Genomic DNA, 15,713 nt, shown 5'->3' with positions numbered 1-15,713 from the left:
GAGAAGGTGTGTGATGTGCCTTTAACTTCTCACAGGTCTATTTTTTTTTAAATCCTACACATTAGTGTATGTCTTTTCCTATCAGTCTTTCCTCTTCTCCCTCCTTCCCGCCCTAGTGCTCCAAGCCTCCTAAGTTCTCCTTTGGATTCCCATCTCATGACCTAATGCCTTAGGTTTTTCTTTTTCTTTCCATGAGGCAATGTTTGCACACAGCTGTTCTGTAATGTATAGCATATATTGGCGTGAAAATGGAAAGTTCACTTCTGTAAAGTGGTTTGGGATACACTCTTGTGCAAGATGCTAAGCCAAACTGAACTGTGGACTGCAGCACCCAGCCAAGGGTGCCTCTGTCTGCCTTCCAGGAAGCAGTTTGGAGTTGGGTAATTATGATGCCCAATTGCAATGGCTTCCAGAGCTATTATATAAACCTTTCAAGCAGGAATTATATCTTCCTTATTTCTGCACACCTTTCCTGATACAATAAGTACTTTATAAATGACAAGTTTAGGTGACCTAGGGCCTTATCTACAAGTTGACATAACATCTTATGCTGTATATGCATATTTAAAAGTTGAGCCACTTCATTTCCTTTCCAAGTTTGCTAATCTCTCAGGGATATAGGCTAGCCAAACTATAAACTAGAGTTTCTTATAGGAAAGTGTTTTGTTTTAGATGAAGTGCAGTTAATTAGTCCATTGTCATTAGATGGTTAGCAGTGTGGAAAAGGAGTCAATTAATTCAGATTTAAACTTAAGTATTTAGAAAAGGAAGTAGCAAGAGTATTATTCAAATTTGTGCACTGAGGGAGTATCCCTCAGCCCAGCCTGCACCCTCTCCAATCTGGGACCCCTTGGGGGATGTCCAACTGCCAGTTTAGGCATGATACCTGGGGGTGGCCATCTTTGACCACATGGGGGCAGCCATCTTGTGCAAGGATGTGAAGGTCAATTTTCACATTACCTTTTTATTATATAGGATTCTAAGTGTAGTCTTGTTTTTCAAATTACCAGAAGTCGGACATCCCTCTCACAATCTGGGACTATTGGCTCCTAATTGCTCACCTGCCTGCCAGCCTGATCACCCCCTAGTCACTCCCCTGCCTGCCTGAACGACGCCTAACTGCTCCTCTGCTGGCCAAATTGCCCCAACTGCTCTCCCCTACAGACCTGATCACCCACAACTACCCTCCCTTGTGGAGGACATCTTTGACCACATGTGGGTGGCCATCTTGTGTGAGGGTGTGGAGTCAATTTGCATATTACCTCTTTATTATATAGGATTCTAAGTGAGTCTTCTTTTCTAAATTACAAAGAAAGAGATGTTACAAAGAGTTTAATATTCTAAAACTATTTTTTCTTTTTTTTTTAAGAAACTTTTTTCTTTTTTCCCCCCTCCCTACCTCAATTAACCCCTTCTAGCCTGATCCTTACCCAAAGCCTTAGGTCTGTGTCCATGAGCTATGCATATATATGCATACAAATTCTTTGATTGATATCTTCCCATGTACCCATCCATTCCCGTCTTCCTTCTGAGAATCAATAATCTGTTCTAAATTTCTATGTCTCTGAACCCAGTGATCCCACTTCTAGGAATATGTCCGAAAAACCTGAAGCACCAATCAGAAAGAATGTTTGCACTCTTATGTTCATAGCAGCACAATTTACAATAGCTAAGATCTGGAAACAGCCCAAATACCCATCAGTAGATGAGTGGATAAAAAAAAAACTGTGGTACATTTACACCATGGAATACTCTGCAGCAGTAAAAATGTAGGACCTCTCACCCTTTGAGACAGCAGGGAGGAACTTGAAGAGTATTATGCTAAGTGAAATAGCCAGTTAGAGAAAGACAAGTATCACATGATTTCACTCCTGTGTGGGATCTAAAGAACAAAATAAACTGATGAACAAAATAGATCCAGAGGCATAGAAGCATGGAATGGACTAAAATTTTCTATTCCATGTGACCAAAGCCCTGCCCATCAGATATCCACAACCTCCTATCCATAATGATTTGCCCAGGGATTCACATGTGATCAAACTGATGCCAACCAAAGGCCTCACCACAGAGAAGAGTCCCGCTTGCCTCTTGCATCTTAAATATAACAGGATGGGAACTGGGGGCTCTCTGAGGCATACCCTCTGTGTTAGAAAAGCTCTCTAGCAGGAGTGAATACAGACAAGCAGAGACAAGCAGTGAGGGAAGGGGAGAGAAAGTCTGGGAGCCAAGCATCCCTGCCATTTCCGTCATTTCAATTATGAGCCAACAAATTCCCCTTTTGTGTTTAAGCTGAGTTGTGTTGGATTTTGTCTCAAACAACCATAAGAGCCCTGTAAAATTATTTTTGCTGGAATTGACTACCTGCATGAATAAGAAAGCATTGTTTCTCTCGCACAAATTGCTCCAGCTGTTCACTGGTAAGGTAAAATAGAAAACATGGAATATGTACTCACCTGGAAAATGCAATTTAAAAACAAACATTAAAGTTGGCAGCACTGTTTTGTTTTTTAGACAATGGCATTTTAGACTCTACTCATTTTAATAAAGCTATTAGGGTTCAACTTGATCCATAACTTCCACATCCACTTTAAAGCTCTTGTTTCTAAATTCAGTTCTCAATTACGAGCGCTCCAAAACCCATTCCCAGGCCAGAGAAGCCTTAACTGAACTCAGTATAATCTCACAGGCTTGGTCTCCAATACTTCATAATTCACCCTTCTTCTTTTTGGAAGATAATGGAATTCTCTTCCTGCTTGGTGATAAGTTGAATTTAATTTAGAAAAGTTACCATTTGTGAATTCATAAGATAGTTAGCAACTGTGTGATGGTACAATTTGATATGGCATTTGTATGTGTTAGAGTAAAGCTTAACTGCTTCAAAAAGACTTAACATACAGTGGCTTAAAAAATAAAAAGTTTGCTGAAACTGGTTTGACTCAGTGGATAGAGCGTCGGCTTGTGGACTGACAGGTCCCTGCTTCGATTCCGGTCAAGGGCATGTTCCTTGGTTGCAGGTATATCCCCAGTAGGGGGTGTGCAGGAGGCAGCTGATCAATGTTTCTCTCTCGTTGATATTTCTGACTCTCTATCCCTCTCTCTTCCTCTCTGTAAAAAAATCAATATAATATATATATATATATATATATATATATATATATATATATATATATATATATATATATTTTAAAAGTTCATTTATCTTTCATGTAACAGTCTTGCTATTAATACTTCAGGTCAGCATGGAATCTTTGCTCCTCATAGTCTCTCTGGGACCCTTCCAGTGGTTGTTCCACCATCCCTTCGAGCACCAACTTGTCATCCGTAAAATGTAACTTGAATCACTACCACACTGAAGTCCCAGTTAGCAGGATGAGGACAAAGTAGGTGTGCATACTCACACTCCATGGGTGAGAACTTAGTCACATGGCCGCTCAGGAGAGATGCTGGGAGAGACTATCTTTCTGAGATATCATGGACCATGGAAGAAAGAGAAAATGGATTTTGATGGAGCACCAGTATTCTTCCCAGGACTATAGATACCCTTTTAGATGCTGCCATTGTTTCACGTCTCCCATACTACTTTAGTGTATAAGAGAAAAATGAAGAAATTGATCCTTGTAGGATCACAGATCTGAAGAATTCGGAATTATAGCAGAAATATTGCTCTTCACTTTGTATTTATTCAAAAGTTATCTGGTAGCTAACTCTAGTCCTTGAGTGAATATAGAAGTCACTCCTATCCTAGGAAGTCATCCACAAAGTATTTATAAAATCTGGAAAATAGATAATGTCAATTTACCTATTTACAGATTGAAAGTGACCTCATGAAATTACGTTTGTTTATGTTTTTAGACTTTGTAGGCACCCTCTAGAATTCCAGAGTTTTAATCTTCAACCACGAAGAGATTGTTCAAGTGAGAACACACTTCAAGTTTCTTGACAAAATGTTAGGATTACCTTCCCTAGAAAAGTTAAGTCTTTTAAAGTATGTATTTCAATTACTATCTGACCATGTCTCTATGAATAGGAATGTGTTCACTTATTTTTGAGGACTAAATACTGTGGATACAAAATCTTTTAAAATAATTTTATTTTGGCTCTTAAATAACCCATCTTTGGAGGCTTGTATTTGTTTATATCAGTTTTATTCAATATTTCACACTTTCAACATTTCTATATGATGTGTGTTGGTAATTAAATACCCTGTTTTCCCGAAAATAAGACAGTATCTTATATTAATTTTTTCTCCCAAAGTTGCGCTAGGTCTTATTTTCGGAGGATGTCTTATTTTCGGGGAAACACGGTATCTTAACATCTGGTCATTATAGGATCTTAGTTAAATGTTTGTGAAACTATAAACTCAAAGATCAAAACAAAGAATAATATGATTATAAGAAATAGTATAATTAGAAGAGGGAAAAGGACATTATAATTTTTATCCTGCTTTTTATTTGAATGTAATTGGTTTTATGACTTATAGAAAAAAAAAAGAACTAGATACTTGTGACCTAAATATCTGAATTCTTCACCCAGCAAGATGCTTTGTATTTGCCTAAGACCTTCTTCCTGTTTCTGAACTTCTACCCAATGACTAAGGTTAAGCCAGCTTTGTAGCCATATTTTCTATCCTCTTTTTGTTTGTTTGTTTGTTTGTTTATATTTAACTAGTATTTTATTGTTTCACAATGCTATTGAAATTATAATAGCATTTTGTACTCATTGGAAAGTGGCTAGAATGTCCTTTCTTTTTTTTTTTTTTAAAGCTTTATTTTTATTGTTGACACTATTACAGATGTCCCATTTTCCCTCCCTTTGCCCACCTTCACCCAGCTGAAGGCCTCCTTCCCTCTGGCCATCACCACACTGTTGTCCATGTCTATGGGTTATGCATATTTATTCTTGGGCTAGTCTCTTCACCTTCTTTTATCCAGACATGCTCATTTCCTCACCCCTCTTGACAGCTGTCAGTGTGCTCCTCTCTTTTAAGAGGCTCCTATCCTTGGAAGAGGGCAGGGGGAGGAAGCTGGAAATAAAAAAAAACTCTTCTTATACTACTATGCTTTTAAAACCTTTTGAACCTAACACTAGGCCAGGCAAACAGAATTTGTGGTTAGATTTGGGCAGTGTTGTGCTGGTAAACATTTAACAAATGGCTTTCTGGAAAACAAACAAATAAAAACTCTAATACATAGCCTTTGCCATTTTCCATAGTGTAAATGCTCCCACCATGACCAATTTCAAGCTATTAAGATGATGCCACAAATGCCAATTTCTGAAGAGAGGCGTGCCATCTGGCCTGTAAGATTTGGCTTCAGTATAGGAGTGGATGTATGGAGGGACAGAGTACTGTCCCTGACTCTTGTAACAAATAGGGAGCTCCTTTTTCCTAATCAATTCAATAAAAGGAGAAAGGAAGGTCAATACTGTAGAAGCTATCAGACTTGAGAAGAGACTAGAACTTAATTATTTCAACCACTAGAAATAAAAGATAAGTATGTGATGTGATAGAGGTGCTAATTATTGCCACAATTGCAACTTCAGGGTGGTGCAAAAATAGGTTTACAGTTCTTTGGATGGAAAAATAATACAGTAATCCTATATAATAGTCCTATATAATAAAAGGCTAATATGCAAACAGACCAAATGGTGGAACAACCAGAACAACAGAACAACCGGTCACTATGATGTGCGTTGACCCCCAGGGGGCATGTGTGGAACATGGCAGGCATCAACCACCACGGGATTGTGGAGCAGGTGAGCGGGGCAGCCAGACCAAGGTGGGGCGCCAATCACTGTCATCAGGGAGAGCCTCTGGTGGTTACTGAAAATCATTTGCTCCCATGTGCTGCGGTCCCGCCGGTGCTTGCACCTGCTGTCGACATTGGCCCCGCTTGCACCTGCTGCCAGCGCTGGAGCTGCTGCTCATACCCACTGCTGGTGCCTGGTGCTGGCCCTGATCGCTCAGCACCATCAGCAGGTGTGAGCCAAAGCCGCCAGCCCATCACCCCTCAAGGCTTCTCCACCTCCCCTTCCTGCTCCTGAGGGGCGATTGGGGCAGCAGCTGCCACTCGCACCTGCTACTGGCACCTTCCCCAATCACTCCACACCTTCAGTGGGTGCAAGTAGGGCCAGTGCCATCAGCGTGTGGGAGTGGCAGTGGCAGGAGCGGGAAGGGCCAGGTGGGGGCATGGAGGATGGGCCGAGACCCTCTCCTGTGCCTACCGCAGGCTTGCAGCCCACAGTTCCTTGCAAGGTGCACAAATTCATGCACTGGGCCTTAGTTAATAAATAAGAATGCAAAAATAAACTCTATGTTTTGCATACTTACAACTGTAAACCTGCTTTTGCCCCACAATCCATAAATGTATCAAATTAACATGTGCAGCTTACATTTACACAATGTTATATGTCAAATATATTTCAATTAAAAAAAATCTTAAAGCAGAGCAAAATGTTTTCTCTTTCTGGTTGATAGCAAACCAGAGAGAAAACAGAGTCTCTAGAACTGGGCAAGTCTGCAGAGCAGAAGCAGAGAGTCCTGGTGCTTGGCAGCCTGCTCTTCCTCATGCCACTGAGTCCTGACCCCTCCTTCAGCTGCCCTTCTGCATTTTCATAAGCTTTCTGTTTGAAATACTGGTGAGCTTGAACATTTTTTTTCACTTTAGATAAACAATATACTACACAATCTTTTTTTCTGTTTTTATATTTATTATATACACATGTAATATGTAAAACAGTTGATACATATTTGTTTTCATTTCCTTCACTTTAAAGACATTTTTATGTACTTCTCAAGGTATTTTACTATTTACCAGCCTACTCCATAGCTTATTTTCCCCCTGATGCTTATCTATGCATTACTGATTATGTTAAGGCCCGTTTTTAGCAGTTAACTTTCCATAAATGATCAGCACATCTCAAAATTGGGCCATTTATAATACCTAAGTGCATTGGAGCTTGTTTGGGATCTAATATAGAACTTAATAACAAAAAAATAAAAATAGAAAATAACTCCCATTGAATTAAAATACCAAACAATAACATTTAAAGCTATTACATTGTGCTAAAATTGAGTAAAAATTAATACAATTAATATAAAAACTTTGTGAGATTATCATTAATTTAATAATTTTCAACCATTCTATATTTACATTCAGAGTTTTATTTTTAGGAAACCTCACATAGTTTTAAACTCTGCCTCAACTTTTCTCACTCCTGTACATGTTTTAGCTACTATAATTTCCAGATCATAATGTATGCATATGCCTCTGAAATATAAAACATTTTTCTCAATTTTTTTTTTTTGGAAATGAGCATTGAATCTTTTTATTGTTTTTCTTTCTTTATTTCTAATTTTTAAAATTAAATTTATTGGGATGACAGTGGCTAATACTTTAAATAGGTTTCAAGTGTACATTTCTATGACACAACGTCTGTATATTGCACTAAGTGCCCAGCACCCAAAGTCAAATCCTCATCTGTCACCATATATTAGGCCCTCCACCCCCACCTCCTACCTGCACCCTCCCCTCTAGTAACTACCACAGTGCTCGCTGTGTCCGTTAGTTTCAGTTTTATAACCCACATCTGAGTGAAATCATATGGTTCTTAGCTTTTTCTGATGGACTTATTTCACTTAGCATTTTTCTAAATTCTTAAGACTATTAGATAACAAACTCTATTGTGGGAAGGATGCACTGAAGAAATGACTCCCTTTAAATATGTGCTAACAGCTATTGCTTAGTGTTAGTTTTGTTAGAAAAATACATGCTAATAGAAACCATGTAGGAAAATATTTGCTTCAAACTTTTCAAGGAAGGCTGTGGCTTACCCAAAAGCATAACTTTTAACAACATATTTCAAATCTGCAAATCATATTGCCTATTTAGCCAATTCTGTGTGCATAAATTAATTTACTGTGCCACAAAGGTAGTGGGCCTTAACTGTTATTGGGGGAAAGCATAAAATATTTGATTTCCCTTTATGAGTCTCACATTGCTTATAATTCAGTAGGGCTACCACATTTTCTGGGCAGGCTATCAAATAGGATGTTGTAATGATTTGCTTGACTAGTAGAGTAGATGAAAAAATGTCAGTTCTGTCTGTATCTGTTCTATTTTTGAATTTCAAATTTACGAAGTTTGAAACCATTTATTCCTCTGTGGTTTTCTTTAAACAATAAAAATATCCTTTTATATTTTAAAGAGTTAAACATGTTTAACAAAACGAGTTAAGGTAATGGTTAGAACAGAGCGAATTTCAAAGGACAAAAGGGAAGTCTTAGATTTAATTTGAAAATGCCCAGGAAGGGGATTTTGGGGCTTGATAAGGGTGGCATAGCTTTTACCCGTAACTGACATATTAAGGATATTTGAATGCCTCAATTCTCTGTCTGCACCACTATCCTTTTGTAGCCCAAGAGGATGTTAAGATGCCTTCTGTTTTATAAAATGTCACCACAATTACCTTTGGAATATATCTGCTCTACTTAGAGGAAAGGTATGGACTCAGACCCTATCAGTAGTCTTACTTCCTATTTTAAACATTGTAGCAGATTCCTTGAATGACTGAGTCCCCTTCTATAAACTAAATTCATAAAACTTCATAGCACTAAAAAGGAATCTCATCAAAGTATGTTTATATTTTATATCATTCAAGAAATATTTATTGAGCAACTTCTATGTATCAGGCACATTCTGAGTACTTAGTGGGTATCAGTGGACAGTTTAGACAAAGATCTCTGCCCTAGTGAAAGTTATATTCTACTGGGAGAAACAGGAAACAATAAACATAATAAATAAGTACTAATGGAATGTGTTAAAAGTTGTTAAGTACTATGGGAAAAGGAAATAACACAGCAGCATGAAGTTTTATCAGTGCTGGGTGAGGAGAGCAGGTCTCTGTGCTATAGTGGTCAGGGTTACTCACTGACCATGTGAAGGAAGTTAGTAAAGTGGAACCCGGGAAAAGAGCATTCCCAGTCCAGGAAACAGCTAGTGCAAAGGCTGAAAGCTGAAGCAGTGCTAGCAAGTTTGGGAAACAGCAAAGGGGCAAGTAGCCAGAACAGAATGAGTGAGTGGGAGAGTAGGAAGAGAGCTGGTGAGAGAAGGATGCAGACCCAGATTCTGTATGCTCTTCTCTGAGTGAAATGGGGAGCCATTGCTGCCCAGAGAATGACAGGAAATGACTTACCCTTTTAAAAGATCACTCCGGCTGAAGGGTGAGAGCAGGTGGAAGGGGTCAAAGGTGGAAGGATGGGGTCCTGTTAATGAGGTGGTGCGATTAATCAGCTGAGAAATGACGTTCCTGCCTTGGACCAGAGGCAGGGGCAGTGGAGGAAGTGAGAGATGGTAAAAGTCCTGATGTATTTTAAAGTAAAGCCTCTGGATATCTTCAGAAATACTGGAAAAGGGTTTTGAGAGAAAGAAGAATTCATGATGGTTATAAGGTTGAAAAGGTTAGTTTACTTGGAAACCATGAACCATCTCTGCCCCAGGATTTCTGGGGAAAATGGTTGTCCAAATTGAGAACTCGAGGTAAGTAAGATTCTCAGAAATGTGTGTGTGTGTGTCCTTACTAAGGGACAACATTCTAGAGAAAGGGACAAGCATAGGGAATGGGACACTGAGAAGAAACTGTTCTTTCACCAGTCGTGACTTATCATTGCACGATAGTGTTGGTACTTTTCTTAGGAAAAGAGGTTTGGTTCAGGTTATATAAGAGGAAGGGGATGGGGTTGATGTTTTGTGCAGATTTGTGGTTAAACAGGCCGGGAGACCTTCTCAAAAGAGATGGAGGCTGGGGGAAAGTTTGTGGCAGAGCCATGTTAGTCCTTCCCCTGAAATGTTGGCTCAGGTGAAGGCATGTACTTGAGTCAATTCAAAGAAGAGAGCGCCCTGGCCAGTGTGGCTCAGTTGATTGAGCGTAGCCTTGTGCACTGAAAGGTCACTGTCTCAGTCAAGGCACATGCCCTGGTTGCCAGCTTGATCCCTGGTCTGAGTGTATGAGGGAGGCAGCAGATCAATGTTTCTCCCTCTTCCTTCCTCTCTCTAAAATTAATAAAAGATAATCAATCTTTTTAAAAGGGGTGTATTCAGGGACTATCATCCCAAGGTTCAGGTTCAGGGACTAACCCTTGATTTTCTGTACCCATTACCAGTTTCATTTGAATCTCCTTGAAGTGGCATGAATCTGTAGGGACACGAAAAATGCTTGCAATATGATACATTCACAATATCAATCTGATTTGGGCTTTCTTCATTTGTATAAGGTCCAAACTTATAAAATTAGTCATTGTCTAAGTTTTAAAAATTTAATAGCAATTCTTGCTTGCTTGTCAGTGTGATAAATAAGCAGTTGCCTCAAATGCAAATAACTATTATCCGGGAAAATAAAAATTATTAAAATATTACTGCCAGAAATGCATATTAGCATACATGAAACTGGAACAATTTTGCAAATAAACAAATTAGTATATATAAATGTGAACAGATTCTCCAAGTTCTGTTAGTTTTAATGAATTGTTGGATTTTTCGTTCTTTGGTAAACTTTTCAAGGCCTACACAAACTAGTACTGTTCGGTGTTTATTATTTTGCTTCTTTTCTAATTCCAAGTCAATGGGAGAAACTGTGTGACTTTCTTTGGTAAACTGATTCTTAGTGTCTTATTCCTTTATGCTCATAAGATACAAAGAAATGCCCTTAATAGATATCTACCTGCTGCCTTGGTTGGTAAGAATGTTATTCTAAAGTCTGAGTTTCCAGGATAAACTTTTTTAAGTTTATTTTTTATTGCTGACATTATTAAAGATGCTCCCTATTTCCTCCCCACTTTTCCCCTCCAATCAGCTCCCGCCCCACTCCAGGTCTTCACCACTCTATTGTCTACATATATGTATATAAGTTCTTTGGTTAATCTCTCCCCATCCTCCACAACCCTCTCCCTCTGAGAACTGTCAGTCTGTTCCATCCATCCTTGCCTCTAGATCTATTTTGTTCATCACTTTATTTTGTTCATTAGATTCCACATATAAGTGAGATCATGTGATATTTGTCTTTCTCTGACTGGCTTATTTCACTTAGCATAATGGTCCCCAGGTCATCCATGCTGCAGAAAAGGGTAAGAGATCCTTCTTTTATACAGCCACATAGTATTGTGTAAATGTACCATGGATTTTTTATCCACTCATCTACTGATGGGCATTTGTCTGTTTCCAGATCTTAGCTATTATAAACAATGCTGCTATGAACATAGGAGTGCACATTTCCTTTCTGATTGGTGTTTCAGGATTCTTAGGATGTATTTCTAGAAGTGGGATCACTTAGTCAAGCTTCAGTGCCATTTTTATTTTTTTGAGGAGACTCCATACTGTTTTCTATAGTGGCTGCAGCAGTCTGCATTCCCACCAGCGGTGTACTAGAATTTCCTTTTCTCCACAAACTCATTAGCACTTGTCTTTTGTTGATTTATGAATGGTAGCCATTCTGACAGGTGTGAGGTGATACCTCATCATAATTTTAATTTGCATTGCTGTGATGATTGGCATAGGTAAATTTCTGGGATCTCTTTGTTCCATTGATCTATATGGCTGTTCTTGTGCTAGTACCAGACTCTTGATTACAATGGCTTTGTAGTACAGTTTTATATCCAGTATCATGATCCCTCCAACTTTTTCAAGATTGCTACAGCTATTTGGGTCCTTTTTGAGTTCTATATACAATTTTGAAATATTTGTTTTAGATCTGTGGAATATGCTAATGATATTTTAATAGCAATTGCATTGAATCTATAGATTGCCTTGGATAGTATGGGCATTTTAATTACGTTGATTCTTCCACTCTATAAACATGGTATATGCTTCTACTTGTTTGTATCTTCCTCCATTTCTTTTTTCAATGTCAATAGTCTTCTGAGTACTGGTCTTTATCTCCTTGGTTAAGTTTATTCCTAGGTATCTTATTTTTTGTTGTTGTTGTCTTTGCAATATTAAATTGGATTTTGTTTTTTTAGTTTCTCTTTCTGAAAGTTCATTATTGTGTATAACAATGCCATCAATTTCTCTGTGTTAATTTTGTATCATGTTACTTTGCCAAATTCACTAATTAAATCTAATAATTTTTGTTTGAGTCTTTAGGGTTTCCTATGTACAATATCATGTCATCTGCGAATTATGAGTTTTCTTCCTTCTTTCCAATTTGGATGACTCTTATTTTTTCTTGTCTGATTGTTGTGGCTAGAATTTCCAGTACAACATTGAATAAAAGTGGTGAAAGCGGACATCCCTGCCTTGATCCTGTTCTTAAGACAAATGCTTTTAGTTTTTACTCATTTAGTATATTGTTGATTGTAGGTTTGTCATATATGGCTTTTATTATGTTGAGGTATGATTCTCTTATTCCCACTTTGCTGAGAGTATTTGTAAAAAATGGGTGCTGGAGACCAGCCAGTTTGGCCCATGGTTTAGAGTCAATCCATAAACTAGGAGGTCATGGTTCAATTCCTGGTGAAGACACATGACTGGGTTGTGAACTTGAAGCCCAGTAGGAGATGTGTAGGAGGCAGCCAATCAATGATTCTCTTATCATTAATGTTTCTATCTCTTCCTCTACCTTCCTTTCTCTGAAATCAATAAAAAATATATTTTTTAAATGGGTGCTGAATTTTGTCAAATGCTTTTTCTGCATCTATTGGTATGATCATGTGAGTTTTATCCTTCATTTTATATGGTGTATCACATTTGTTGATTTGAAATTATTGTACTAGCCTTGAATCTCTGGAATAAATCCCACTTGGTCATGGTGTATGACTTTTTTTAATGTATTGCTGGATCATATTTGATAGTATTTTGCTGGGAGTTTTTTTATTATTATTATTACCTTTACAATTTCATTAGTTGCAATCAGCCTTTATGTGTCTATTTCACTCAGGTTGTCCATTCTATTTGCATATAATTTTTCCTACCATTTTCTTACAATCCTTTGTATTTCTGTGGTGTCAGTTGTTACTTTGCCTCTTTCATTTCTGATTTTATATATGTGGGTCCTCTCTCTTTGCTTCTTAAAAGTTCATCAGTCTTGCTTATCTTTTCAAAGAAAAAGCTCTTGATTTCATTGATCTTTTGTATTGTCTTTTTAGTCTCTCGTCATTTATTTCCACTCTGATTTTTATTATTTTCTCCCTTCTGATTTAGGTTTTGCTTGTTGTTCTCTTTCAAATTCTTTTAATAGTTGGGTTAGATCCTTTATTTCAGCTTTTTCTTGTGTCTTGAGATAGGCCTGTAATGCTGTGAACTTCCCTCTCAGGACTGCTTATGTTGTAACCCATAGATTTGTGGTTGTGTGTTCATTTTCGATTGTTCTCAGGTAGTTTTTTTTATTTCTTCCTTGTTCTCATTGTAATCATTAGTTTAAATCCATTGTTTAATAACATCCTATTTACCTTCCATGTGTTTGAATATTTTTGAGGTTTTTTTGTTGTAGTTTATTTCTAGTTTTATGTCACTGTGATCCGAAAAGATGCTTGATATGCTTTCAATCTTTTTGAACTTGCAAAGACTTATTTTGTTTCCTAACATGTGGTCTATATTTCAGAATGTCCCATGTGCACTTAAGAAGAATATGTATTCTCTAGCTTTGTAGTGAAATGTTCTGTAAATATCAATTAAATCCATCTGCTTTATTGTGTCATTTAATGTTCAAGGTGAATGTGAATTTTCAAATAAGAGGAAGTGTATTGAGACCTTACTGTTTGCAAGGAAGAGACCCACCCCTGCACTCTTGAATAATAAGCTTATTCATAAGCAGAAACAGTGTCTCAGAGGCTTGTTAGTATACCCAGTAATTCTGTTGCCCTTGTTCTCTGCTCCTTTCTCTAATCTCCAGGCAATGACTCTGATTGGGTCAGTGACTTGGTTACCAATGACTATGGAGCATTCCTTGCTGGAATGAAATCAATATCGAGTCCTATTTTTTTTAGCCAAAATAAAACAGTTGTTTTGGATCAGTACATATGACTTATAAACTACGGCAGGGAGAACTTTCTAAAGTTCTTTGGAAGCAAAGCCAGCCTTTGGGAAAGTACAAGTACTTGAGCTTCTTGAACCTGACCAGTAAGGGAATAAAAGATATTTCTGTCTATAAATATGATGGAGAAGAAGAACTAAATTACAAATAAGCTCAAATTAAATTAGTTTGAAAATAAAGGAGAGGTAAGTGCTCTGCTTTTAATAAAAGACCTATAATACTGTTGGGTAGTTTTAAGGCAAATCAATTAACATTATCTACTTTAGTTTGCTTATCTTTAAGTAAATATGATATAAAATTGTTCTTGCTCAATAATTATGTTAAATGGGGGGATAATGTATGTTAAATGACCATAATGTGACCCTGGCCAGTGTGGCTTATTTGGTTGAGCTCAAAGAGGTCAAAGATTCCATTCCTGGTCAGAGCGCATGCTCAGGTTAAGGACTCAATCCTCAATCCTCAATAGGGGGCTGCAGAAGGCAGCCAATCGATATTTCTCTCTCTTCTCTCTCTCTCTCTCTCTCTCTCTCTCTCTCTCTCTCTCTCTCTCTCTCTCTCTCTTTTCTCTCTCTAATCAATAGAAAGCTTTAACAAAAATGACCAACCAACCTGTGTAGGGACAGCAGGTAAGGTAACTGTTGTGATTATTAATATTACTCTTGTCTGCTCAGACAATAAGAAGGGGGCTTTATAATGAATATGTAAGAATCTATAAATTCTTCCTCACTGTACAATGGTTAAGATCATGGGTTCTGTTGGATTAAGACTACTTCCTAGCTATGAGATTTTAGACAAGTTATTTAATCTAATGTGACTCAATTATCTCTACTGTAAAATTAGATAAGATTACTTTCTATCACAAAGAGCTCCTGTGGGGATTAAATGAAATAAACCAAGTTCTGCTTTGAACAATGCCTGGCATATAATAAACACTTAACACAAATTCTCTGTTAAGCTATTAATCTTTATTTCATGAATCCTGAAACTGAGGCTCATGATTTGCCATGTTAGTAGGTGATGTAAGGGTTGCTAAAAGACCTTCTTTCCCTTCTTTTCTCCTTTTTCTCTTTCCTCCCTTTTTCCCTCATATATCTGTTTATTGGATTGGACTGAGATACAGTAGTTCCTACCTAGTTGATTGGAATTTAGGACATCTAATTTCTTTTCATTTTCTTTTACCTACAGCCTCTGCTTTTGCCAGGGCACTAATAAGTACTCGCATATCTTGCTTCCACTGTAACAAAATCATATTATATTTTTGTCTTTTGCCACTAACCTATAACTTTTAGCTGTCATGTCCCATGTCCCAAGTTTCTTATTCAAATCTTCAAACTTGAGAAATCAATAAGGTCAAGGAAATAAGAACCAGTGTTTACATAAGTGTTTATTGGACTTTTCTTTATCATCTTTCAGGTCTTGTAGAAATTTGCCTGATGCACCCCCTCGATGTGGTGAAAACCAGGTAAGGTTCTGCATGAACAAGTTTTATTGACTTTGGCTGATATCCAAATTAAGGTCTGTCAGAACACTAAATGCTAGAACTTGTCCCAGGCCGGTAGCTTCTCCCAATAATGGCATTTGTATTTACTTCTTAAAGAAAATACTATTTGACGGATAAAATGTGAACAGTGAAAAGCATTTCTGGATTGAGGTCATCTGAAGGTATATAATATTTTACTGCCTTCACATGA

General features: G+C 37.6%; 1 protein-coding gene across 7 annotated transcripts in view; it reads left to right on the top strand.

The window, feature by feature from the left end:
- SLC25A21 (solute carrier family 25 member 21) overlaps nucleotides 1–15,713 on the top strand; it is a 496,250-nt gene that overhangs the window by 286,165 nt on the left and 194,372 nt on the right. For 6 of the 7 annotated variants that reach the window (XM_084874941.1, XM_084874945.1, XM_084874940.1 and 3 more), the window contains one exon: nucleotides 15,436–15,484. In XM_084874941.1, the coding sequence (XP_084731067.1) occupies nucleotides 15,436–15,484 (49 nt within the window). Of the gene's footprint in view, nucleotides 1–6,599; nucleotides 6,637–15,435; nucleotides 15,485–15,713 lie in introns of those variants that run through there. The other variant, XM_084874944.1, reaches the window with a different exon arrangement.

This window comes from Pipistrellus hanaki (genome assembly GCF_964339955.1).
Source record: "Pipistrellus hanaki genome assembly, chromosome: 1".
Classification (NCBI taxonomy): domain Eukaryota; kingdom Metazoa; phylum Chordata; class Mammalia; order Chiroptera; family Vespertilionidae; genus Pipistrellus; species Pipistrellus hanaki.
This window is presented reverse-complemented; position numbering and strand designations above follow the sequence as displayed.